General features: G+C 43.2%; 2 protein-coding genes across 2 annotated transcripts; one reads left to right on the top strand and one right to left on the bottom strand.

Annotated features, from left to right (window-relative positions):
- Positions 1-685: 685 nt before the first annotated feature.
- hunk (hormonally up-regulated Neu-associated kinase) lies at positions 686-10,675 on the bottom strand. Its single transcript, XM_050041233.1, has 9 exons — positions 9,985-10,675; positions 7,269-7,561; positions 6,468-6,523; positions 5,886-6,021; positions 5,638-5,765; positions 4,480-4,606; positions 4,155-4,323; positions 3,800-3,962; positions 686-2,910 (listed from the first exon to the last, which is right to left on the bottom strand). The coding sequence occupies exons 1-9, from the start codon at positions 10,219-10,221 to the stop codon at positions 2,162-2,164; spliced, it is 2,058 nt and encodes a 685-aa protein (XP_049897190.1). The 5' UTR covers positions 10,222-10,675; the 3' UTR covers positions 686-2,161.
- Positions 10,676-13,325: 2,650 nt separating this feature from the next.
- On the top strand, positions 13,326-23,772 carry scaf4a (SR-related CTD-associated factor 4a). Its single transcript, XM_050040415.1, has 19 exons — positions 13,326-13,501; positions 15,531-15,614; positions 15,750-15,794; positions 15,889-16,050; positions 16,181-16,313; positions 16,608-16,744; positions 16,875-17,051; positions 17,156-17,241; positions 17,368-17,452; positions 17,739-17,915; positions 18,941-19,014; positions 19,111-19,301; positions 19,506-19,606; positions 19,755-19,868; positions 19,970-20,126; positions 20,498-20,625; positions 20,923-21,076; positions 21,507-21,662; positions 21,784-23,772. Exons 1-19 carry the CDS (start codon positions 13,472-13,474, stop codon positions 22,947-22,949), a joined length of 3,357 nt encoding a protein of 1,118 aa, XP_049896372.1. The 5' UTR covers positions 13,326-13,471; the 3' UTR covers positions 22,950-23,772.
- The last annotated feature ends 2,351 nt before the right edge of the window (positions 23,773-26,123 follow it).

Genomic DNA, 26,123 nt, shown 5'->3' with positions numbered 1-26,123 from the left:
AATCGCACGGCCCTGTTTGTGTTTGTCTCAGAGCTCTGGTGATCCTCCTTCTTTGTCTCGTCAGGCCAGTGTCACCCAAAGAGGTTTATGATGGGGGGGCCACAGCTGAGTAGATTAGTGTCTACAGTATGTGAGTGTGTGAAGAGGGAGGGGTTGTAGTGTGTGTGTGTGTGTGTGTGTGTGTGTGTGTGTGTATATGAGTCCTAAGGATCCTTCAGCTGTTCCAAGGGTGTTTTTCTTTTTTTACCCACCACAGGTGTCCTGGGGGAAATGTATATGGTATGTGAGACAAGTGGCACATTGAGGTTGTAAAGTAGTGTAGACCCTTTCGTGGCGGAGAGGCCAAATTTCATGAAGTGCTCCCGCAGCTGAGAGCTTTAGGAATAAAGTATATGCCTCAGGCTGTGTAAATTATACATAAATTAACAAGAATGTTGGAGTCTGTGGATTATTGTGGAATTACTTGCTTAATTATAGTAATTTAAGTTTATTAATGCTATATTTTTTCAGCTAATCTAAAAGCTGTACATTGGCATGTCTGCACATGTCGCATATGAAGCCAGACAGTAAGCAGGTGCATTTGAAAGACCAGACAGACACATAATGGATTCAGTATAAATATTTAAAATACTTTATACAGCATAGAAATCTCTTGACACTCAAACAAAACCATCCATTACAAAATCTTACAAAAGACCCCCCCCTCCCTCCCTCGAGTCAGTATCAATCTCAGTATCAACCAGAAAAAAAAGGTACAAAGACGTTAATTCCAAATGGTGACAGTACAGTTCGACTCGTGAAACATTGCATGCAACTTTTTCATTTGGACAGGAAGAGATTCTACAGTATCGTAACAGTGAGGAGCCTCATGTGCCTGTGGAAGTTTTTAGTCAAATCGTTTCATAAAGCGACTAAGACGTGAAAAAATGTCAAACATTTTTACAATCCCGCCGCACAGAACGGCCTAAGTGACAGGAACACGGGAGTCATACTGTTATTTACAAGCACAATTTTCACATTACTCTCAGAAGAGCTCTTGGCAAATACTCGTCATTGCGGTTTAACACTTAAGACTATTGCACAAACTACAGCATTAAGACAAAAGGAAGTGAATTATTTTCATGGGTGTTATGTGATCCTCCCACCTTCATACCCTCAGCCTTCGGCGAGGTTCATAAGTTTCATAAGGCTTTTGATGCTCTATTTTTTTTTAACTTTTTTTTTTCTTTTTCTTCAAAACCGACTATGAACAGGCAGTGAGAAAGTCATAACTAAGACTTTGACAGTTTCCCTGTGGGTTGTAGAGGTGATGTAACACTTGTATATAAAAAGTTATAGCTGTGAATTATTATCAGTGTTGAGTGATAGTTTATGAGAACGCTATAAAAAGTGACTCTGCTCTTTGTACCTACTTCTATTTCGGTGCGTTGATTCTAATGGCACTAACGCTCAGACACTGCAACACTGTGGCAAAATCCACACAAGCATGTCACAATCGACTGCTGTTCTAAACATTAATGTATGAATAATGCAGTGAGGTAAGAGATGGTAAACACTGTTGTTACTACAGGTTTTGGTATTTAAGAATAGTGCAGTGAGCTTCTTCATCCAGTCAGCAGTGAGGATACAGTGCCAGCTGGCTGGAAGTCAGTGGGTATCTTTCGAGAGTGTTTTCACAGAGACAAAACATTTATACACGTAGTTAGGGTTCGGGTAAGAGTTGGGGTCTGTTAGCTGGTGTGAATCAGTCTGCGGCTCAATTAGTAACCAGTTACAGCAATATTACATAAGAGAGTATCTCTTAACTCAGTCTATAATACAGTGTTTAATGTGTGTGCATGTGTGTGTGTGTGTCTGTTACGTGATGTCCTATGTCCACTCCGTATCTAGGCCACGGCAAGGTTTAGTCATTGCTCAAATCTCATCCTCTCTGCGTCACCACCTCTTATTACATAATGAGAGTGGTAACAAGAGAGACAATATTTTATCACCCAAATCTTTTGTTTCTTTTTTTTTTGTCGTGAAAAGTGGCTCAGTTTCAATAAAGGGACAGTTCACAGTTCAGAAGGCCGCTCTGGAAGACCTCTCCAACTTACAGAAAATGTTGAGAGGGGCCTTGAGTTCAGTCTGTCTTTCTTTCATTTTTTTTGTCGTGTACCCCTCAGCAGAGGGTCTTGAGTGCACCTGAAGCGCAGAGGAGAGTCTGCATGGGGTAGGGAGGTGGGGACACCACTTCCTCCACGACCTGTTCAGGCCGAAAGGAGAACGGCTGCAGCTGGACCTTCTTCTTTAGGATCTGTCCTATTCCCATAGAGGGGAACTTGCTGCGGTGCGTCGGGCTGTCGGGATCGCTGCTGCCGCTGTTGGAGGGAGGACTGAATGCTGAGGTGGGGTTGAGGGGACTGAAGGCGGACTTCGGAGGGCTAAAAGCGGAGCTGCCTGGGGGGCTACCTACAGTGCTCGGGGGGCTGCCGCTAGTGTCAGAAGAACCGCCCCAGTCTGACGAGATGCTTTTCTTGGGCTGCGGGTTGACGATGAGGACGGGAGGACTGGGGATTGTGGCCTTCTTCAAGTAAGAGGAGTCGGGCTGGAAGGCAGAGACGTGGCGGGGCGGGGAAAGAGTCCCGTTGGTCAGCTTGTACCAGGGTGAGGCAGGGGTGTCTTCAATTTGCTCGGCTTTGGAGAGGGAGCCGAAGGAATGCATGCCAATTGGTGACGGTGCCGGTGGGGCAGGTATGTTGTGTTCTGGGCTCGTGTTGACTTGCGGGAGAGTGGCCAAGCGTCTCCGTTGCTGCGGGGTGTTGGAAAAGAGAGGCTGGATCTCCAGGTATTCCATGGAGGAAGAGGCGACAGTGCCGGGTGGTGCCAGGGGTGAGTTACGATGGCCACCAGTTATGGCACGCAATAGACCTGAGGAGGAAATGAGAAGCATTGTTAAATTCTTGAAATACTGTAACATACTGTAATATTAGTGTTTGCTTAACTCGCTGCATGAAAGAACTGCAGCTTCTCTGAATACTCTTGGCTGAGTGCCCTGAGACTATATGTCATGTCAGTGAGGCTGTTCTGTACCTCTCACAGACATGAGTATCTGACAGCATTTAACAAGCTAGTGTAAAGGTACAAGAACATTCTGTAACAGAGACCAGCCCATCCTGACATGCTGGATCTGGAACACCCTATAGGCTTTCTATGTAATACTTATAGGCAAATGAGGAGAGTGAAAGGAACTTAGGGCAAGCTTTGCCCCAGGTCCTTGTCTGTCATGTGTAAGCTTCCTCTTAAAGGAATGTGATCTCACTGACTCCAACCACCTATCACTACTTTGTTAAAAATCCCAGACCCAGTGTGAAGGAATTGAATCACATAATGCTTCTGTGTTTAATTCCAAATAATACATTTATTTCTGTCCTATAGTTTCTTGGTCATTTCATCTGACTGCTAACAGGTCAATTTTATACAAAAAGTGTTGGTGTGATCGCCCTACGATTGACTGACAACTTGTCCCAGATGTTTCCTCTCGGATGGATGGATGGGTGGGTAGTTGAACGGATGGACAGACAAACAATGGATGGATGGATGGATGGATGGAAGGAGGAGTGGATGGACGGACAGATGACTGGGTAACTACGTATGTGTGAAGAACATGCATGCTCAGTCAACCTACCCTGTATGAATAAAGGTAAATAAAATAAAAAAGAATAAATAAAATCATACTTTAAAAACAAATATTCTTGTTATCTTTTTTTTTTTATATATAAATCTGCCCAAGTGGTTTTGCACTGCACCGATCCCTCACCTGTTCTGTGTTTCTTCTCCTTGCTGGGTCCCTTGGCAACAGCAAGGTAGACAGGAGTCTGCTTGGGTGGGATGGTGAGCTTGTCGACGTGCTTCCTCCACTGCGTCTGAAAGTATTCGCTCTTCTGCTTTTCACCTTTCTTTTTTTCTTGGAACTGCATCTCCTAAAGGAAAAGGGGCAGGTCGCACATTACATAAACCCAAAGCATTTGACAAACCTGTTGTTACGTAACCCCATAAGTATTACTTCCCTGTAACACTCTTCACGCGAAGAAACTGAATTAAGATGTCAATGCGAAACTCTTTGGAATTTTAGCTTAGACACGGAACAGGTGTGACAGCGAGGATCTCCTTACCCTGTACTCTTTAGAGAGTCTCTTCATTTTCTTGTTGAGGAGGAAGTAGACAGCCAGAGTGTGGCAGGCGCGGTTAGTGAGGACAGCGCTCAGCACCTCGCTGTGCTTGTAGCTCATTTTCTCCGTCATATGCAGCAACACTGTGTGGTTTATTTCCTCAATGTGGATCCTAAACACAGAGAGGGAACACAGAGCAACAACATTACTGCTTTGTCTTTATATTGAATGTGAAAATATTTCTGTAATAAAAAAGATCAGAAAACAAACAGCCAATAATAAGCTAAAACAGATGACATATTGCTGCAAAATATGTGTGTGAGTCTACCTGTTAAGGTACGGTGCCCCTGTGTTCTTGTTGGCCAGCTGTAGCCAGGAATCAGCCATCACCTGATGGATATTGGGACGTTTGTTGGGATCTGGCTCAAGAAGCTTCTTCAGAAGACAGATGGCAGCTGAGACACAGAGAGGGAGAATAAATATTCATAAGCTGCCACTAACACTCAACTCGCTGCATAACGATGAACGTTTTCCAAAACTGAAACATGTTTTTACATTATGTGTATTTCTTAAGAAATGTGACTTGCTTTTGCAGTTGACAACTATGGGAATAAACATTATTATTGCCTAATTTCTCTACTTCCCAAGCACACCCCTGAACTGTTTCCGATGACTAAGCTGAAGCAGAGGTACAAGTTTCGCAATCCCTTTGCCACAGTGCACTTAGCCACTGACAACAAACTTGGCCTTTATCCTCTCATCCGGTTGCATTTCTGTCATTGCATAAGACTGATGGGATGGCACATTTATGTCATTAGCTCGGTTAATAGTTACTTACATAACTAGGTTAAGCCACTGCATACTGGTATTAGAGTGACGCTGTTGTGACAGGTGTAGCAACTGTGGAATGAGCAACGCCACTTCCAGAGAAGCATATGCACACACGCCTGTGTTCCCGTGAAAATTATTTCCCCATGTTGCTTCACACAACACTCTCAGTAATAAACAAGTACTCTGAGGCAGGTACCATTATTTTTTATTGCTCCATTAATCTTTTCTACGCAGTGCTAGCAATGTAACAGTAAAGGTTAGATAAAACCTATGGCTAATTCTGAACAAACACAACAGCAGTTGGGTTAATGCACTTGCTTGCTTGCACTCTGTCGGCATGTTTCCTTTGTTGTACAATTGGGTATACACTGAGTAACTTCCATCTGCCTTTCTTTGCCGGGATTTCAACATTCTTTCTCTTACATGCAATCATAACCTGGAATTATCTTGTTTAAATGCAGTATATATTTAGACTCCACACTCATATCAGTTTTAACCTGAGGGGTGATTACAGTGAATTGTGAGTGTCTGAGTGGGCATGGAAGTGCGCCTAACTGAAGACGGATTTATAGATTCGTCTTTTCTTTGCCGTAGAGGAACACCTTGTCATCTGTGATTTATCACACAGGCGGGCCTTAGTGCGATCAGTATTCACCTGTGGAGAGCGAGGGAGGTAGAGGGTTCATCTCCTTGTCCACCATTTTCTGGTGCAGGGCTCGGAGACTGAAGGGCTCCACAGTGAACGGCAGAGTCCCGGTCAACATCGCATACATGTTCACACCACTGGAATATCAAAAACACACACTTCAGCTCAGGGTGCACTTGTGAAATAAACAAATATATTAAAATAAGCTAATAATTTGCAACAGCTGATTATATTTTAAATAAAGAGAATACACTTACATGGACCAGACATCCACCTTCGGCCCGTACTTCTTCCTGGAGAGCAGCTCTGGGGCGGCATAAGCCGGACTTCCACACTGGGTGCTGAAAGGGTCTGAGTATCCCAAGATGCCTGCGCAGTTACTGAGGCCAAAATCTGAGGGACGGAAGAGGTAGGGGCTAAGTGTTGTTTCTGGGTTTATTACTGTCTTTTCAGCTCACTCATTAAACTAGTCGCCCCCATCACAGCGTTACACACACAAACAGAGGCAGATTAGCACTATGGTGAGAGCTTATAAAGGTTTTAACAAGATATTTAATTGCTCTTAGCTCCTCGCCACATGTGGGACACTGTGACACTCTGCATGTCCCACTCCAACTGAGAAAAATCTTTTCATTATTACTGTAAAGTAACTGGCATCAAAGGCCTCCTTTTATTAACTGCTTGAACATTATTCTTGTTCTCTGCTGTGAGAAAGTTTGTATTTGTAAACGAATTTATGGAATTTCCACATTTCACACAGGAAATTAAAAAGAGTCAGCGCTGCACTGAACACGGAAAAGAAATGTGGGATACTGTAAATGGAAGAGCGCTTACGTTACCTATGAGCTTTATGTTGTCCTGCTCATCCAAAAGGAGGTTTTCTATCTTGAGATCCCTGTAAGACAAAGAGTGATTGTTTACATTAGATTGCTTATCTAAGCCACGAATCATCATACAAAGCACAAGCAGGAGAGGTCAGCCCCCCCACCCCCCCAATGTGGGTCACGCTGGCTGATTTTCAGGGTCTATTGTGTGCGTCCAGATCCCTCCTCAGTCCTAGAAATCCTGTTATACAGTTATCTACATAGGCCATCTCACCATGATAGGAATTTAGTTCCCAGGCTCTGAGCGACAAAGAATTGAATTTTCCCGGGAAGAGCTTTGTGAACTTTATATCTGAAATTTGATTTAGATGCACTTTATGTGTTTTTTATCCCTAAATCAAATCACACATTTTTATTATACGATGTAACAGTATTTATAGGATGCACTGATATTCAGCTGTTGTATAAACCTTTTTTTAAAATCGTATATCACTTTAAAGAAATTTGCAGCCGCTCTCTTGGGAACCTCTTAAAGTGTGGCAAATATGGTTATTTGTGGATTAACAGTAATGTGCACAATACGGACTTAACCCACACTTGGAGAAAGAGGATCATGTCTGACTCAGAGATCTTCAAGTCGCTTTAACCCATAAACAACGCAAAGCTCTCTGAGCTATGGATGGCAAACTGTCAATATTTATTTAAGCATATATTCAAATTCTGCTCTAATGCTGGAGAACAATATGTTCTCGCTTCTTTTTTTTTTCTTTCCCTCCCTGCATTTGTGTGCAATATACATATATATATTTTTTTTACCTGTGCACCACACCCGCCCTGTGCAGGTGCTCGACGGCCAGCACCAACTGCCTGATGTACTTCTGAGTCTCCCGCTCATCTAGGCGTTTCTTGTCGTAGATGCGGTTCATGAGGTTCCCCCCTGGACACAGCTCCATCACCAGGTAGTAGCTGTTCTCTGTCTCCAGGATGTCCAGCAGCTGCGTGATGTTGGGGTGGCGGATCATCTGCTGGATGTGGCCCTCCCTCCGCAGGTTCTTGGTCACATATGAGTCCTTCTTGGCCTTCCGCTTGTCGATCACCTTCACCGCCACCTGGAGAAATTCAGACAGGAGGGAGAAAAAGATAAGAGGTGATGAACTAAGCACTAGTGTGCAGCCGTGTCTTGGAGAGAGGTTTTCGGAGAGTTGTAGTGTAACAGGTGACAAGCTTCTCAGTCTCCATTGCAGGGTATAACTCGACACTGACCTCTCCCTCACAGCTGCTCCCTATGTGGGGCAACCCAGGCACTATAGGCACAGCTGCTCCCTATGTGGGGCAACCCAGGCACTATAGGGCCCTGAGGCTGCAGGAGGGGGAGGCATGTGTGTGTGTGTTGGAGGGGTTACTGAACCATCATAAACTGGGTGAAAAGCAAATGTTACCCTATCTGTTGGGAAGGCGCCAAAGCCAAATGGACAGCTGATATTCCCCCATTTGCCACAGAGTTAAGTTGCAGCTCACGTGAGGAGCGGCAACAAATGTTGAAAGCAGAGGCTGAAATAGGGCTCAATTTTGGTGTAGATTTAACAGACTGAGGAGTTTTTTTCTTTAATAACTCATCCTAGCATCTTCTCTGTGTGTTTCTCTGCCCTTGTGTCTCATTGGAGAAGAAACCAGCAGTGTCCTCATAAAAGCCACAGAACATGTCTTTTACGACAAACACTCCCCCTCGTAGCTAATTACATTCAATAACGCACCCATCTACTTTATTTCATCCTTTGCCCGCGTCTCCTTGTATCCCGTCTAGACTGGGTTCAAGAGCATGGCTACCATGCACAGCAAATCATCTCAAGGAGAGCCCACAGACATGGAAAGGCATGACCAGCGAAACTAATCACCATATCCATTTAATGAAATGGTGAGGGCCAAAGTGGTTGTGTGTGCGTCTTCTCTTTCTTCTGTCCTTCAGCTTGTCTTTCTCTTTTACTTTCGTCCTTTCATCTCTGATAATTGATTCACCTCTGAAAAACCTTTTTACAGCTGCTAATTAAACCTGGCTGAATGTGTGTGTGTGTGTGTGAGTGTGTGCGGAGCTGTCACAATACAGTAATAGATGGTCCATGTTTACGCCAGGCAGTGTGGATAAGAGAGGGGGTGTAGGGTNACACACACACACACACACACACACACACACACACCCACCCTCATCCCTGCATCCACTGACTTTCTAGTGATGCTAAAAAAAGGATGTGGGAGTCCTCCTGTACTGTATATCCTTTCCCCCCTGACTACCCTTTTACTTGAATAAACTCACTGCCCTCCGCTCCCTCCCAGCGCCTGTTGGACCCTGAATGAGTGAGGGAGTGTAAGGAGAGGGAGAGCATGTGCTGTGCTCGGTTGTGTGATTGCCAGCGTTTGCATCATCCTCAACAAAGAGAGTGAAGGGAAGAGGAGAGGAGCGCTTTCTTTGCTCCTCACAGCAACAGAATGGGAGGGAGGGGGACACAGATACAGGATGAGGTAATATTTAATATGCATTAATATGCTAAATATGGGTTTCACATATTTTATTGTACATATACACAAACAAGGCATGGGTCTACATGTAAGGACACATAAGGAAAAGGGGGGTTCTTGTTTTCCAATATGCAAATACACTGGCTGCCCCTCAAAACAGCCTGGAGAGACAAAGGCAACCAGTGGCCAATGGTGGCCCATATCAAAGCCCTGCGCTGGCGGAATCATAATGAGGCTGAAGCCCATTTATCAACGACATGATTTCATATGCAAGTGGCAGCTCTGCTCTCTCATAGGCCGGCCAATTTCCCTCTCTGTCCCTATCACAGGCTTGCGCGCCCACAGCGGTGAGATCACCACCACCAGCAGACAAAGGAGAGGTTCAGGAAAAAGCCACAGAGCACACAACTATCCAACACATGTTAGGGAAAAAAGCAGCTCTGTCTCTCCCTCACACTCACACAAAAAGTAAATATTGTCAGTGGAACTTGGCTAGAAAACAAGCCCTGCTGAGTCTAACAGCTGGTGGTGCCGCATGAGCTCATTAACAAAGCTTCGCATTGCAAACAGGGCTGATCACTTTCTCTGAGGAAGCTGAGAACTTATTGGATAGGCATGTTGCAATAATCATAATGTATAGCTGGACTGTCATTATAAACAAGTGAGGAGTTTTTCTTGGTGCAGGCATGTGCCAAGTGACAGCTGACACTGTCTACTGAAATGAAATTTTAAACCAGATCACCATGCTGCATGCCACTCATGATCTTAAATGTTAAAACATAGGATATAACGGTCATGACAAGTTTTACAAAAGAAAAAAAAAAGTTTTTTCCATCAAAAGTTCTTTTTACGCAAAAATTACGCATGCGTAAAACTAAGTTAATTGAATTTTTAAATTCTGAATTAACCATGTGAAAGGATCAAAAAATGCATTTAAATAAAGCCAAGGGATACAAAATACATTGCACACAGTTTAACCCAAAAATCCTGTTGCTTTTCCACTCTCACGCAGTCTTACCTTCTCTCCAGTCAAGGCGTGGAGACCTTCTCTAACTTTGGCGAACGATCCTTCTCCCAGCTTCCTCCCAATCAGATAGTTCCCGACCCGCTTGGTGTGGTAAAAGTTCTTGAGGATGTCCGCTGCAGGACTGCATGAAGCCGGGAGGATGTTGTCATTCCCGGCACTACTTGGGGTTTTACCCTCATATAACCCGTGGCTGTTGTCTACTACCATGTCGCTGTCTGCAACTGGCATCACAGCTCCCTTGTCAAATGTTCCCTTTTAAACAAGGGAGAAAAATTACGCAGCTCGTCCCCTCACCCACCTTCAAGTCGGGTATTAAATGCTTAACGTCCAGTAAGGTGCGTTAACTCCGGTCTGCCTGCGTCTTGCCCCTAATAACAAATTAAGGGAACCGCAGCTTGCGCCACCTGCTCGCCCAAAGCATCCAGTGAGCGCACTCAGCAGGTTCCGAGACAAGTCTTGATTAGTGTATCGGCTTACACTGAAATGACACAGTCGAAAAAAAATATGTCAGACTCAATCATGGAAAGTTATTAACTGACGCAACCTGGCTTAATACTTGTGAGGGTTTAAAAAAATCTGTAGCTCATTCAGAGGTAGGCTCTTAATCAGCGTCCCTGCTCCACACATGAACGTCTCCTGAATAGTCTGCGTGCAGGCAGCGTGTTTTCAGTTTGAACTGACTTTACCGGTCATATGTGTGGGCGTTTCTTAGTGAGAGGGTGGGAAAAAAAAGACACAGACCTTCACACGGTGGTGGTAGCCGGGGTAATATTCAATCCAATCAGCACAGGCGGGCGGAGCACATGTGAGAACAAGGGGTACAACTCCACCCGGTACCGCTGCCCACCGTTTCGCATGGTGCGCTCTGACTGTACACGGCTATGAACAAAGAGTACATTTGTAGCCGGAAGAGAGAGACAGCAACACTGTCACTATCAATATTTATTTAAAAAATAATTCCTGCAACATGATTGCTGGCCGTCTGCGTCTTAATTGTAGTGTTAGGTTTATTTGGGTAGAGCTTTGCATAAAGGATCCACATCTTGATACCATGTGCTGTGCACCACGCAGCCCTACAATCACACCGGCATAGAGCTGTGCATATTGTGTCAATAAATTATCATAAATAAATGTAAGAAACTTTAAGTTTTATGTGAGATGCACAATGTAATACTATGTTTTCCTTGTGTTACTGATTGTTGCTGAACTTGGAGTTCTGCCAGCGTAAAGTTCCACGGCAGACAAAGGCGCATCTTCCTCATCGCTCATTGAGGTGTTCACTGGCCTAATTAATATGGTGTTTATCACTCAGAGGAGAGCACCTGCAGGGAGGGGCAACAGTTTCAGACATATTTTTTTCCTGTATTTAGCTGTTGCACAGGTTAATCTAACCTAATATGATTATATTATCTGTTTTCCTATGCATAGTGCCATAAAAATGACAGTGACACCCAACAGTATAATTAAAACCAATAGAACAGCTCTGCAATAACTACCACCAATGTTGTTTTTGTAGTCTGTCAGAGAGGTGGTTGTTCAACCCTTCCAGTAGTGTGTAATATTTCTGCATCAGATTCCATCCTATAGGCCCATACAGGTGTGCTCTCCTCTGTTCACACCTTATATGGATTCCTAGAAGGAGAGAGAAGAATACAGCTGCACATACAGTTTGACTTGCCTGGTGGACCATGCTTTCTAGACACTAAACCAGACACCCAGACATGGAACCAAAAGTGTAAGTATACCTCCATCTACTGGAGTCATTTTGTACTGCAAGAAGATACACTCAGGCCTTCTACTTGAGAGACATGAGACAGCAGACATGCTGAACTTTTTCAGTTTTCATTTTCTTCATACTTTTGTAAAATACAATTTAAAGCAAGTAGTCTTGTGGCTAAGCCCTTGGAGTTTAACAGTAACCTGTAAAATAAAATTACTTTGAGCTTGGAACCATCCATGAAGGGGGCAAACAGGAATTATTTAATGATGTAGAGATACCTGGAAATGTTACTCATATAAATTCATTTTTATTTATAAATTTTGAGAGGAATCACACCACTAAATTTCAATATTACTCCTAAGCTTTGTGACCCGGAAAACTTTAAAGCAGGGGTGTCAAACATACAGCCTGTGGCCCAAAACCGGGGACCAATCTAGCCCACTGGATGACCTGCACACCTAATATTGATGCACTAGTGAAGTCCAAAATGTGTCAGGTTTCAGGAGCAGGTTGTTAAAAAGCGACTATTCTACTAGGCTACATATTAAGTGTGACTTAAGAGGCTTTTCCACCCTAACCAGAATACAGCTCTCTGAACACAATGAATCCTTAATGTAGTCATATTTAAAGATATTAAACAGTATATAAAAATTGTCAGTCTGCAGCTTCAGTACAAAATAATCTGTATCGTCTTAAAACAATATTGGGGGAACCCTCTTACTAAGGCACTGCCAAAACTTTAGATTTGTAAAAGGTTTGTAAGGCAGGGGATAACCTCACCTGATTTCCTCAATAGCTTCCACTGTAGATTGGTGTGTTCTGATACCAGCATTATTACACAGAAGTGGAAATGTATGGGAAAATGGACATGTTATGGCAGTGATTAGTGAAGTGGCTGAATGTGGACACACTGAGACGTACAGTGGAAACTGCACTTGTTTTTCTTCAGACATCTCAGGCTGTTCATCATCTGTTTTGTGAATTGACATTTTCAGAATGTACTTCTTTACAGTAAAAGGGAGGGAAACATTTGAAAGTGTTGTTATTCATATGTTATTATGTAGTGGTTTTACAGGTCTGGTCCACTCGAGATCAAATCGGGCTGTATGTGGCCCATGAACCAAAATGAGTTTGACATCCTTGCTTTAAAGGTTGATGTATATTGCTCAGTCTTCATCTCAGAAACAGCAGGTGATGGCAAGAGTAGGAATTCCCACTTTTGTTTGTGTACTAGTAGTAGAAGTAGTATTTCAATCTTATCCGTCATATAGTACTCAAGCATAGTAACAGGGACTGATATTTGAGAGTTAATATAGTAAATATAGGCTAATATTGCATGTGCAGTCTGCTGTATGTGCACTGTAGCTACCTGATGGGCGCCTGAAGACGACTTGGGTCGTTGCCATGACGACAATGCAAAGAGCACGAGAGAAGCAGGGAGCAGCCCAAAGCTAATCTTTGTCCAGAGTTAAATCAACGACATCTATAAGGACACTCCGTGGACAACCCTGTCCCCTGCCCTGTCCACGTGTTTTCAGTTTCTGCAGCACTTCTCCGCCACCTTGTGGACAAAACCTAGAACTACAGAATCGAATCCCATCATGCTTTGCTGTGCCCGCCGACCTGAGAGCTACCGATGCTAGGCTAACAGTCGTTAGCTACCGGGAGCGGACATGTTGTACCGACCCTTCCTCGAAAAAACATCGCTGTAAGCGGGCAATCGGGAGTTTAGGGAAAGGCTCGGAGCGTTGGGCAATCATGGACGCCGTCAACGCCTTTAACCACGAGGTAAGCTGCTCTCAGGGCTCGCTGAGACCCTGAAGTCACCGAGTCTGGCGGTGCTGGTCATGGTGCTGTGTTGCTGTGGAGCTAACCAAGCAGGACTGACCAGTGGGCCTGCTCGGCGAGCTAGCTGGACATGTCCGTCTTACCTGGCTTAGAGCTAACTGAGTTAGCGTTTGTGTTGTAGCTACACCTGCAGCGCAAGTAATGTTGGTGCTAAACAAACGTTAGGGCTTTCTGCTAACTAACTTAGCAAGCTAACGCAGCGGTAGCCAGTCCACTTTGGTTCTAGTAACCTTGCACAAAGTTCGTAAGACTAACGTTTACGTTAACGTTAGCTCGTAAGAGCATGGTTACCAGCATAGGTGTTGTTAACAATGCTACAGGCAAACACACACTATCCTCTTGTTGTCACGCTGCAAGATTACAATCATAATCGCTTCAGTGATATACTCAGCCTCTGTTTGATCATAAGATGCCAGGCTCAGACACAGTAAGGCCTGAAGACTGATGGTTGATGCCAGATCTGAAGACAGGTCAGGATATCTGTTGGTGTTTCTGATTAATCTTGCTTCTGCTGAAAAACTAGCTTTTAACCTTTGAATACAACAGGTACAGGGGCAGGGCCCACTGAGACTGAGTGAAAAACACAAACCTGTAATCATAGCATATCTAGATTGTCCTGATACTTCTGTGTTGCACCAAATCATTAACATTATAACCCCATGGCACTTTCAATAGCATTTTCTGGTAATTATTGGAAACTGTATTGCACTTTCAATAGCAGTTTCTGTCTGGCACAAAAACAGAAATAATGCGTTATGTAAACATGACATATATGTCACTGTATACTTCCCACACTTGTTAAATAAGCAAATATGTACAACAGTTATGTCCAAATAAATTTCTCTCAGACACTAAACCATTTTATTTGTCTCAGACTGAGTAAAGCAACAGCCCCATGAACCACACAGCCATTAAGATGCTTTAGCATCCTTTAAAGCAGATACCCATCGACTCTGTATGGTTTATCTCAAATTCTTTGCACTGTAAAGACTGTATCCTGTGTTGACCTTTTCGATCCTCATTTCAAAACAGTCAGAATGTATCACTGTAGGGTTGCTTTTAACGTGAATTTTAATTGTCAATTAGTCTGTCAGTTATTTCCTCTATTAATCAATTACTACTTGGTTCGGCTATGGTGATGGTGAAAAATGTTGGTATGTGTCTTAAAGCTCAAAATGGCATCCTCAAATGTCTTGTTTTGTCCACAACCCAAAGACAGTCTGTTTACTGTCTGTCATAGAGGAGTAAAGAAACTAGAAAATATTCACATTTAAGAAGCTGGACTCCCAGAACTTTGACCTTCTTTGATAAAAAAAAAAACGAACACTCAAACCGATGAGTTGGTCATCAAATGGGTTGGAGATTCATTAAATAAATGGCAACTAATTTATGAATTGCTGCAGCTCTATATCATTGTCCCCTCAGCCCTGAGGAGTGAATTTCTGTTTTACAAAACCACACAAGAGTTTCAAGTGTGTCAAAAGCTGTGTAGCAGATGGAAAATGAAAGTGTTGAACAATAGAAACAAGCAAAGATTTCATGCATTCACTGTTTTTTGAGGCAGAATGCACTGTAACACCAAAGCTTTTATCCCTATGCCTCCATCAAAGAGTACTCAACAATACAACAGTCACTCAGGATACAGAGGCAGTGAAAAAGTGCATAGTCCACTTAACCACAATCTCAGCATTCAGATCATCATTTGTTGCAAAAATAAAAGATCAGGAATCCAATTAATGAATCAAATGTTATCATTAACCAGTGTTAAATGATGATAAACATTTTAAGACTGTGATATTTATTGTGTAAAGCTTATAATATTAGGTATAATATCATGTTTTATTTTGGATATCAAGAGCAATGGAGTAGAAAGGATTGGTGTCACCTCTGAAACCCTCCAAGCACTGCCCTCTGTGTTATTTTATTTTTTTCTCCCATCTCACTCCTCTGTTATCTACTCTGTCTGTAGTTATTCTCGTTGATGGACTCCAAGCCCCCAATCTCACGGGCAAAGATGATCTCCATCACCAAATCAGCCATCAAAGCTATGAAAGTAAGAATGAGTTTGGCATTCCTTCGGTTCGGGAGTTAATTCTGTTTATTTGAACAATATTCTTTGTATCACACCCCTTATTTTTTGAGCCTTTATCTAGACGATAACATGCTCGCTTGGTTCTCTCTTTATTAGCTCTACAAACATGTGGTCCAGATTGTGGAAAAGTTTATCAAAAAGGTGAGACGAGCCTGTCTTAATTCAGTTAAAACCCATTTTTAACTCACGGAACGTGAATAAACCCAAATCTGCTTTCTCCTTCTGCTGTCTCCAGTGTAAGCCTGAGTACAAGGTAGCGGGCCTGTATGTGGTGGATTCCATTGTTAGGCAGTCCAGACACCAGTTTGGAACAGACAAGGACGTGTTTGGCCCAAGATTCACCAAAAACATAACAGGAACCTTTGAGAACCTTTGCCTTTGCCCAGTAGAGGACAGGGTAAGAAAAGAAAGGGTTGTTGAAAAAATTCAACGTGATGAAAATTGTGGGCTGTAGTGTCACTTAAATCGGCTCCGTTGTTATTCTCTCTCCTTCACTTGTTTCCTTGCTGTCTTATTTTCCTTTGTAGAGTAAGATTGTGCGGGTGTTGAACCTGTGGCAGAAGAATGGCGTGTTTAAGATTGAGGTTATTCAGCCCCTCTTGGACATGGCCGCTGGCTCTAGCAGTGCAGCTGCACCCTACACAGGCTCAGATGACCCAGGTAATGTGTGTGTTTGTACACATGATGCAGTAGTGGTTACTGTAAGTCCATGATGCTGTTTTTGAATTTTGATCATTTGTTTTCTGCTGATTTCATCAGCACAAGTTCCTGCTGTTACATTTACTAGTGAAATTAATCTTTGTTTGCTTAGAGGAGAAATTTGTAAATTACCCTTTTAAATTTATATTGCAGAAAAAAAATGTTGATATGCTGAAGTATCTGTGAGTGAATCTGGCGTTCGAAGGTGTCTGTGTGCTGCTGACACACACGTTCATGCTGTGTCTCTTCCCTCAGGTTCATCTCCACCTCCAGCCAAAGAGCCAGTTACTGCGGTAACGGCAAACTCCACCATGACATCCACTGCTCAGCTGCAAAACTCCGATGCCTTTGCTGCTGTGGCACAGCTCTTCCAGTCCACACAGGGTCAGCAGGTGTGTGTGCACCAGTGCAGACTGGCATTAGCTTAGACCTCAGTCATTTTGATTGTATTATCTTTACTTGCACATCTCTTATACTCTCACTAATAACTCTTCTTTCACTCTTTGTCACCGGGATTTTCAGCTTCAACAAATGCTCCAGAACTTTCAGCAGCAGCCAGCGAAGCCTGACACCGACACTCAGCCTCCTGTCCCTACTGTTCAAACACAGGCCCCGAACGTCACTACTGGCATGGGCATGGTCGCCCCACAACCACCTCTGCCCACCCAAGCCACCCAGCAGATGACGGCCTTTGACAAGGTGGCAGTGTGTTTTTTTTGCATATGACATCAACAGCTATGTTAAATGACAGTAGAAACATCAGAATTTGGGCACTTTATACATAACCTCTCTCTTTCTATTAGACATTGCTGGACCGGTTTGACTACGATGATGAACCAGAAGTTGGAGAAGAAACAAAGAAGGATGAAATGTCATCACAAGCCTCCTTGTAAGCCCCTGATTTATTACATATAAAACAGCAACTCTGCTCTGCCAAGCAGTGGGAAGCTCTTTTGGATTTTTGCAAAATGAACTAAAAGCTGTGAAGCTAATGGGGATATTTTTATCATCACAGTATGCAGCAGCCTCCAGCCTTCCCACAGCACATGGAGCACTTTAAACCACCGATGATTAACATGTTGCAAGACCTCTCACAACAGGTAAGAAGCATAATCATTTTCTGTTATAAAATAACTGATCCTCCGTTGAATTCTCCGATACTTGTTTTCTTTTAGCTTCTCTGTTTTTACTTTAAACTTTAACATGCTATCAAATTTAAGTTTCTAATCACTATAGCTATTGTATGTTATGTTACAATAACAGAGTTTCAGTACTTTATGTAGGCAGGGACACATTTCTGTCTGTCAAATTGGTTTTATGTTTTACATTTACATTTGTAAAACCATGTGGTATGTGCACAATATTAATCCCAGTTGTCTTTTTTAGGCTCCTCTCCCTCCCAATGGCCAGCTCCAGGGCTATGGTCTACCTCCAGGACAAAGCTTCCCAGTTATGATGCCTCCCATAGGGCATGCTGTGCCAGGGCAGACCCTCCCTGGTTCTACTGGGCCTCCAGGCTTCCCAGGAGTATTCCCTCCCCACAGTGCCGCTCAGCAACAACAGGTAGACTTAACAACACACAGGATATGTAAAATCTAACTAGCTGTTTTTAGGTAAATTAAGTTGGCAAAGAAAGTTTTGCCAATTTGCGTTAAAATTGAAATCTAATGCCAGAAATTTGGAAAACAGCCTAATGTGGCTAAAAGTGCCATGCTTAACTGAAGTGGAAGATTAAGGCCCTGATCACACCGAAGGCGTTTTAGCAGCTGGAGGCGCCTTTTTGTAATTTTTGCAGTTGTTTTTAATTTGTTTTTTCCGTTGTGAAGCACCTCACGTTTCTACGCTCGTTTTTGCCAGGGCGCTCTGAACACCCCAAGATGAAAAAACATCAACTCAAAGCAGAAAACGCCCCGCGTCATCTCTCTTTTTCGTCATCTTTTTTCCCATTGTCCAATCGGATGACTTTATAGGTGGTGGGTCTTCTGTGGTAGTCGCAATATCACGTTTATAGTTGGTAAATAATGCAGGAGAAACTGGTGGTAGCGTTTGCCTGATACCCAGAGCTATACAGCCTGACGATAGATAGCAGGTTGGCAAACTGCCCCCGAGCCGTCCTAAAATATGCCTGGAAACGACCATCATCGAGGCAAAGCTCCTGGACCAGCTGGTTGTACTTGCCGTAATCCACTCTCTTTTTTTTAGGGTCTCATGTACCCACACAGATCTCTGTTTCCCTGTGCCCAACAAACTATTTGCTGACAGTCTCTCACCCTCCACCAGAGCTACAGCAAGTACCCTCTGCCTCAACATTTTAGGAACTAGATACTATAACTGTCAAATAAGTGAAATAAATAAATAAACGGTAGATTGATTACACGGGAAGGTTAGAATAAGGAAGTGAGCAAGTCGTTACCTGGCAACAATAACAAGGCGCAGCAAACTTTTTTTCCCCTAGTGGCATTTAATTTAAAAAAAAAAGTCATTGCGGTGCGTCTCTGTGTGATCTGGGCCTAAGAAGTATGTTTTGTTTTTTGATAATTTAAATGTATAATTTGCACATAATCATGTCTTTTCCCAAAATATATCAGGATTTGTCAATGGATGCGGACCGTTCAGCAATGAGAGATGGCAGACATGGTCGACGGTCAAACTCAGGCTCCAGGTAAGCATCTGAGATGTTATGTGTCAAACTAAGTTTCCATCTCCATTCTTTGTCGTGAACATATCATGAGTTTCAATGTCTGTTCTTTTTCTACAGGTCTCCAAAGCGGAGGAGGTCACGGTCTAATTCCCGTACACGACGATCCAGACACAGGCGATCGCGCTCGCGTTCCAGAGACCGCCGTCACCATTCCCCACGCTCTCGCTCGCAGGAGCGCCGGGAGAGAGAGAAGGAGAGAGAGCGGCGACAGAAAGGCCTCCCACCACCCAAAAGCGAGACACTAAGCAGTGAGTCATAATCTATTTATGGTCATAGTTGTTCTCGTAGGTAGACATGGACCTGAAATCATCTGTTAGGTGTGCGTAGTGTGTTTTTCGGTAGTTTCATAAAATTGCTGTCACTGGGTTTCTCAAAAAAAAAAAAAAAATCTAAGTATTGCATATATTTTAGTATTTCTAAGTTCTTGTTCATGTTTTCTGTCTGCTTTGCAGTTTGCAGTACAACTCTCTGGGTGGGCCAGTTGGACAAGAGAACGCAACAGCAAGATGTTGCCTGTTTACTGGAGGAGTTTGGGCAGATAGAGTCCATCAATGTAAGTGGATTTATATTGATCAGACACATTGATTCAACTGTGGCCATGTCCTGTGTTTGTAACAGTGACATTTGTATTTGCTCATCCAAAAATAAAAACTACAGATTTTTTTCCTCACCTGTCTGCTTGTCTTCCTCCTCTTCTGAAGATGATCCCTCCACGTGGCTGTGCCTATATTGTCATGATACATAGGCAAGATGCCTTCAGGGCCCTGCAGAAGCTCAGTAGGGGAACTCACAAAGTGAACCAGAAAGCCATCAAGGTGAGTGAGCAACACAGACTGCTGCTTAGTACAGCAAATAAAAAACAAAACTGAGAATTGTCTTATTGAATTAAGAATTGTGTTTGTTTATTTCTTGACAGATTGCTTGGGCTTTGAACAAAGGCATTAAGTCTGAATTTAAGCAGTACTGGGATGTGGAGATGGGTGTCACCTACATACCTTGGTCTAAAATCAAAGAGTCTCAGGTGGAGGAGCTAAAAGAAGGAGGAATACTGGATGTAGACACCTTATCACCTGGTAAAAACTCTGACAGGCACAAACACATGAGCATATCATACAAACAAGTTATGATATATAATCCCACCACAAGAAGTTTATACGGGAAGTCCACTTAGGGCTGTAGTCAGGGCGACCAAAGTGTGTCAGTTGAAAAAATGCTGCACTTTGAAAGCGCTCCAGCGCTCCCAGTATGGCCTTATCAGAAGAGCTGCTGGCATTTTCAGCTGGCAATAAAACACTATGGTGGACAAAGCCTTATTACAGTAGGACAGAAGCCTATTGACCAATCAGTTGACCAACAAAGCAGTGTACGTCCTACCAGTTAGTCACACAGTTTGATCTGTCAGAGCCAAAAATGTCAAGTCTGAATTGTTTCTGTGTTTTTCCAGAGTGGATTGGTGTGAGGAAGACTCTCGGTCTGCAGGAGGAGCTCACCCACAACGGCCGTTCAGAGCCACAGCAGCCTGAGGAACCACAAGTATTACCTTTGGCTGCCGCAGCTCCTCCTCCTGCACAGGTTAACAACAGCTGCAACATGTTACTAGTATAAATGAAATGGAGATAAAACTTGCTGTGATTAAGAGTATGCCTGCTGTTTTTCAACAATCTATGCAAATGGTAGATAAGTATGGAGGCAACTTTTGAAATAGTATGACTAGCTGGTAAAACAGCTGGTCCATACCTACATTAGAATAGATAAGTTAGCTTAGATAGGATGATTTTAATTGTTGTTCAAGGTGTGTCACTGTGTCACTGGAAAGTATAGCACCTTTCTCACTTGACATCTGCAATAAATTCATGTAAATGTTCCCAGGTTCCTCCAATGCAGCAGCCAATGGTTGGTGTGGGTTCTCTCCAGCCTCCTGTGTTTCCTGGTCCAATAGGCATGCCCCCGCCTTCCTTCCCTCCAGGCGTCCCCCCTCCTCCTTTCATCAGACCTGGCTTCAACCCCATGCAGATGCCTCCAGGTAGCGCCTCCCTTAGCTGACATCAAAACATTTCTCACATGCTTTCATTCAATTTCTCTCTCTCGTGCGTATTCTTGAATGAGTATCAGGACTGAAAGCAAGATGTAGTATTTTGTGTCTCTTTGTGTGTTTATCCGGCTCAGGAGAATCATCGCAAGTAATAATGGAAAAGTTGAAATAGGACAAAATGTTGTCTTGAGCCATAATACTAAGGGGGGCAAGAATGCAAACACAAAACACTGCTGTTTTAACTTGTTTTTAGTCTCATCATAAAGTCCTGTTGCCAGTCCGTTTTGCTCTTGCACAAACAATTCACACCAGTCCTTCTTTTTAGGAGGTATCATGCAGTTGTTAAGTCCATGCGGACTGACAGTTGCCACACCAGCCCAAACAAACTAAACCCTAACTCCTTTCACCCTTCCTCTCCCAGGTTTCCCTCCCCCAGGTGCCATGCCTCTCGGTCCCCCACCTCCCTCCAAAGGTGGCATTGAAGACCCGCCTCTGGACCCAGCGGGTCTGGGCCACAGGAAAAATGACGAGGTCCCGGAGGGTCCCAACATTTTCAACAACCAGATGGGACCTATGGGTCAGTCTGTCTTCCTCTCTGAGCTTTCTCCAAAGTGACATGTTGTTTCTCAGTCTGCTCTTTTGCTTTTGGGTAGTTAGCAAAGTTGAGTTAAATTTATTTGTATGTGTTTCCCCATCAGGTAACCAGTTAGGTGTACCTCCAGGTGCACTTCCAGGTTCTCTCCCAGGTGGTCCTTCAGGGAACATCCAACCCCCTTCTGGTGGTCTGCTTGGTGCACGACCAGGTATAATCCCACTCCAGCGTCCTCCGGTTCCCCCACCACCACACATGCAGCGTTTCCCTCCACCTCACGGGCCACGACCCCCTCACCCCAACATGCCACCTATGCCCCCACAGATGATACCCAGAGTGCCACACCCTCAAATGATGCACCATGACCCTCCTCCACCTAAAGGAGGCTTTGGGCTGCTCCCTCCCCACAATATGAGGGCTCCTTTCCTTCCACATGGGCATGGCCCTCCTCCTCAAGGTCCTCCTCCTCCTTTTATCAGACCAGGGGTACCACGGGGCCTCGACGGGCCAGAAGAAATGGATAGCCGACCATTCAGGGGAGACAGGCCTGGATTCAGGGACCGAGAGCCAGAGAGGGACAGGGAGTGGGATCGAGATCGAGACAGGGATAGAGAGAGGGATCGAGGTTTTGGAGGTGGAAGGCGGCCATTTGGTGATGGAGGAAGGGGTGGAGGTGGTGATAGGATGGATGGGAGGGACAGGCTCGGAGGCTGGCAGGAAGACGGAGGAGATCACCGAGGAGGAGGATGGGAGAGAGACAGAGATCGGGATAGAGACCGCGATCGAGACAGAGACCGAGACAGACGAGACTGGAGGGAAAGGCGGAACAGCCTGGATAGCGACAGGGAGCGAGGGAGGGGTGATGATGCGGATAGAGAGCGGGGGAGGGGAGAGGGAGGAGGAAGAGGAAGGGGAGAAGGAGGGAGTCGAGACAGAGGGAGAGGAGCTGAAGGAAAGGAAGGGGAAAGGCCGAGGCGGTCAGAACGACGAGAGAGGACCACGCGGTGGGACAGAGATGATCGATTGGCCGAACTGGAAAAAATGGACAGATTTCGGACCTCGAACAGCACAGAGCAACCTCGACTGACTCCTGTGGTTACCACAGAAAGCAGTGAAGAACCAAGTGTGGAGGCTTCTGAAAAGAAGGCAGAATCTGAACTTTTATCTCCGTCCCCAGGGGTTACTACTGCTGCAGGAGAGCCAAAGCCGTCTGAGCCCTCACCTTCAGCTCAAAGTGAGCCCACAGAAACTAAACAGGAAGCAGAATCATAGACTGGCTCACTGCTGCTCCTTCAGCCAGAGACTGCTGTGAACCACTAAAAAAAAAAAAAAAGAAAAAAAAAAAAGTGGGGTTTTTTTTTCACTATGAGTCAGCCTCAACTCCTGGCATATGAATTCTAGCTCGTCACAGTTTGTCAGTTGGTAATTGACAGTTTCTGGGCAGTATCACATTGCAGCAACAAACATCTCCCACACGTGTTGTCAAACATGTAAAATGGTTGTTTTCTGGCATTTTGGCTTATGGTCAAATTTGGCTTTGCATCTGTTTCTCAAAACACACGACCACATGAGAATCAGTATGGTAAAATTGCTGTAGTTAAATATTGGCTGTTAACTGTTTTTCCTGTAAGTCATAAGAATTATCGGAGTGCTTGCGTGTTAACTTAGCTCTGTCCATTTGAGGTTAATTTGATCTTAGCTTTTATGTTTTTACTCAAGTTGGTTTGCAGACGGAGAAAACGAATGACTTCTGTGACAAATTTATTTTTACGTCATTGCCTTATGTGTTTGATAGCAGGCACTCCCCAACACGATGAATATGTTCATTTTTTATTCTTTTTTTTAAATCTGCCAAAATGTCATGTCATACACTGAATATCTTCGCAAATAACTGATAATATAGGCACCATTGATTTTTCTCTGTTTTCATCTCGTCTTGTGTTTCATGTCGGCTCCTCATTGCGAGATCCTAGCCAGTAAGACACAGCTTTGATAAGACTACGGTGGCCTTAAAATCCACTCATGTTACTTGTAGGTGTTTAAACAGAGATAAAAACAAATTGTGAAAGACATGTTGGTAAATTACACACACAAATTGTTGACCTCTCCCTTTGAATAAGTCCCCACTTTTCACCCCTTGAACCACACTTTATTTCAGGCAGAATAAACCAGAGTATTGTCTCCATTCTTTAAGAAAACTCCACTCTCAGTACATGGTTTTTATTTAGGTTTTTATGTATTCCACTAGCACTGGGACTCTTGCAAACGTAGGACAGATTAGAAGCTGAGCTAACTCTCACAAGGTCTGTGAATCAGACTTGGTAGTAATATTTTACTGATAGCAGGAATTACACCCAATTCCTTGTGAAAAAAGTAACACTTAAGTCATTCATCGCATTATTTAGGGAGTAAAGAATGCTTCACATTCTTTGACAATGCTGTCTTTTATGTGTGCATATAATCATTTTGTTTGGTTACTAATATATTGGACAAAACAAACTGTTGTAGGGGACTCAAAACCAAGGACTTGAACTTTAACTCTGGCATAATCCAATTCATTTTGCTTAACAAACATTGTGACTGATGGGCTAAGAGGCATTTCAAGTAAGCCATTTCAACAAAACATACAGAAAAATTTAGAACAAAAGAAAGGGTACATCCGGGTGTATTGTGCCATATCTCCCTTGGAATATGTAGGAAGTAAAGAACTTTGATTATGTTATATAAGTGGGCTTTGTTTCAGAAGTTTGAGTGATCTAGACAGATAATGGTACATTTATTTGCAAAGAAATAGACTTAACCAGGAGAGCTGTTCAAAAACTGCTGAACAAACAACATTTTTTTCTGGTTAAATGGAATTTTATCCCGGTTTCTTTTAAATCGTCTGTTAGTCATTTTTTTTCCAAAACTAACATCTACATCAAAGAAGTAAAATTTAATTATAGGATGTGTGTAATCAGTTGTTTCTGTTGTCTAAAATTAACTAAATGTGTATATTTTTATTTTTCAGTTAAGGGATAAAGAAGGACTTCTTGTAGATCCAACACAAAAGTAGTGCAATCCACAAAAAAATATGCAAAAATTCAGGTGCCAGCTTGGATTTTTGAACATTGTGTATACACAAGTTAGCAGGCAGACTTGCTAAGTTTCATGTTTATGGTGGTCTTTTCTTTTCCCGTGTGGGGAGGGAAGACAAGCTTTTTCGATTTGTCTCATGTACTGTATGTCAATCAAACACAGATATAAGTTAGTTTTGGCCATAAGAAATTACAAAATGTAACCCTGTAGCTGAATTCTGTGTTGACTTTGACACAACTTTCAAATTTAGTGTCTGTTTCACTGCAGACAGACTGCACCTGATATTAAGTCAGCATTTGAAGCCCAGATCCTACAAGCTCAGCTCTGTTCTTGAATAATTTCAATTTCACAGAGGCACCAAGGACAAAACTGAAGTGACGAAATGAAGAGTGTTGCTTGGGGCGCCCTGCTGTAAATACGCTTGTTTCACTGACGATTTAAAGATGTAATGGTAATTGTTGTTTATGATCTGTGATTAGTTTATCTGAGAGAAGCAAAATTGACTTGGAAGGAACAACAGAGGCCTCTTGCTTTAACGTTTTTTAACTCCTATTGGTTTAAAAGATGACAGATGTTTCTATGATTTGTTAAGAACTCAAAAGACATGGACATAAAATCTTCAATATTTCAGCCAGGGGAAATTGTTTTTAATAAAACTATTTTTGTACCAAATCATTTTGCTTGTTCGAATTATATTCCATGCTCAGCTGTTGGCACACATAATGGTCTCTTTTCATGCCAAACGCCCAATATTTACTTGTGATTTTGGATTAATTCTAAACCCTTTACCATCCAGGATGAGGAGGAAAACAGGTAAGCTTAATTGTCATTTGTTAAGTCTAAGTACTAGCACTAAATTGGCCCCCATATTGTTTAGTCTTGCTCCTTGTGACAGGGGCAATGTGACTTTATATCACATGAATTGGCCTATTCACATCCCTGCCCTGCAGCATTGGTACTTTATATGCAACACGAATGACTGGAATAAATCATGGTTTGTGTAAGAACATCTAACATTGCCATCAAGGACTTGTTCCTGTTTTAGCTTATGGCGTAACTGCCAGCAATGTAGCCCCAAAGTATAGGAAATATTATGCAAATATTTGACCTTTCATTGACAATATTGCTATTAATTAAGACGGCAGCAATACATTTAGTAATAACAAGTGTCATCTTTCAATTTAATATATGATATTGCTGATTAAAATTTGTCATGTGGCCCGATCACTGTTAGTCAATGTGCGCAAAATTTGATAAGGATTTGCTCACTGCGTAATAGGCAGCTCCCCACCAGCGACCAATCAAAACTTGGCTTTTTGATTCTGCTTGACTCCTATTGGCTGTCTGTATCATACGCCCGCCCACCAA

Source organism: Epinephelus moara, chromosome 3 (assembly GCF_006386435.1).
Source record: "Epinephelus moara isolate mb chromosome 3, YSFRI_EMoa_1.0, whole genome shotgun sequence".
Lineage (NCBI taxonomy): Eukaryota > Metazoa > Chordata > Actinopteri > Perciformes > Serranidae > Epinephelus > Epinephelus moara.
Note: the sequence above shows the minus strand (reverse complement) of the source record. Positions and strands in the feature narration are given on the sequence as shown.

What these genes read in the sequence shown, in the direction of transcription:
- hunk (XM_050041233.1), bottom strand. Translation starts at nt 10,221, where the DNA reads ATGCCAGTTGCAGACAGCGACATGGTAGTAGACAACAGCCACGGGTTA. An exon ending in ACCTCCCTCGCTCTCCACAG is followed by an intron (nt 4,607 to 5,637) that starts GTGAATACTGAT and finishes TCTGTGTCTCAG; the next exon opens with CTGCCATCTGTCTTCTGAAG. An exon ending in GACTCTCTAAAGAGTACAGG is followed by an intron (nt 3,963 to 4,154) that starts GTAAGGAGATCC and finishes CTTTTCCTTTAG; the next exon opens with GAGATGCAGTTCCAAGAAAA.
- scaf4a (XM_050040415.1), top strand. Translation starts at nt 13,472, where the DNA reads ATGGACGCCGTCAACGCCTTTAACCACGAG. An exon ending in CAAAAGCGAGACACTAAGCA is followed by an intron (nt 19,302 to 19,505) that starts GTGAGTCATAAT and finishes TCTGCTTTGCAG; the next exon opens with TTTGCAGTACAACTCTCTGG. An exon ending in TGTAGACACCTTATCACCTG is followed by an intron (nt 20,127 to 20,497) that starts GTAAAAACTCTG and finishes GTGTTTTTCCAG; the next exon opens with AGTGGATTGGTGTGAGGAAG.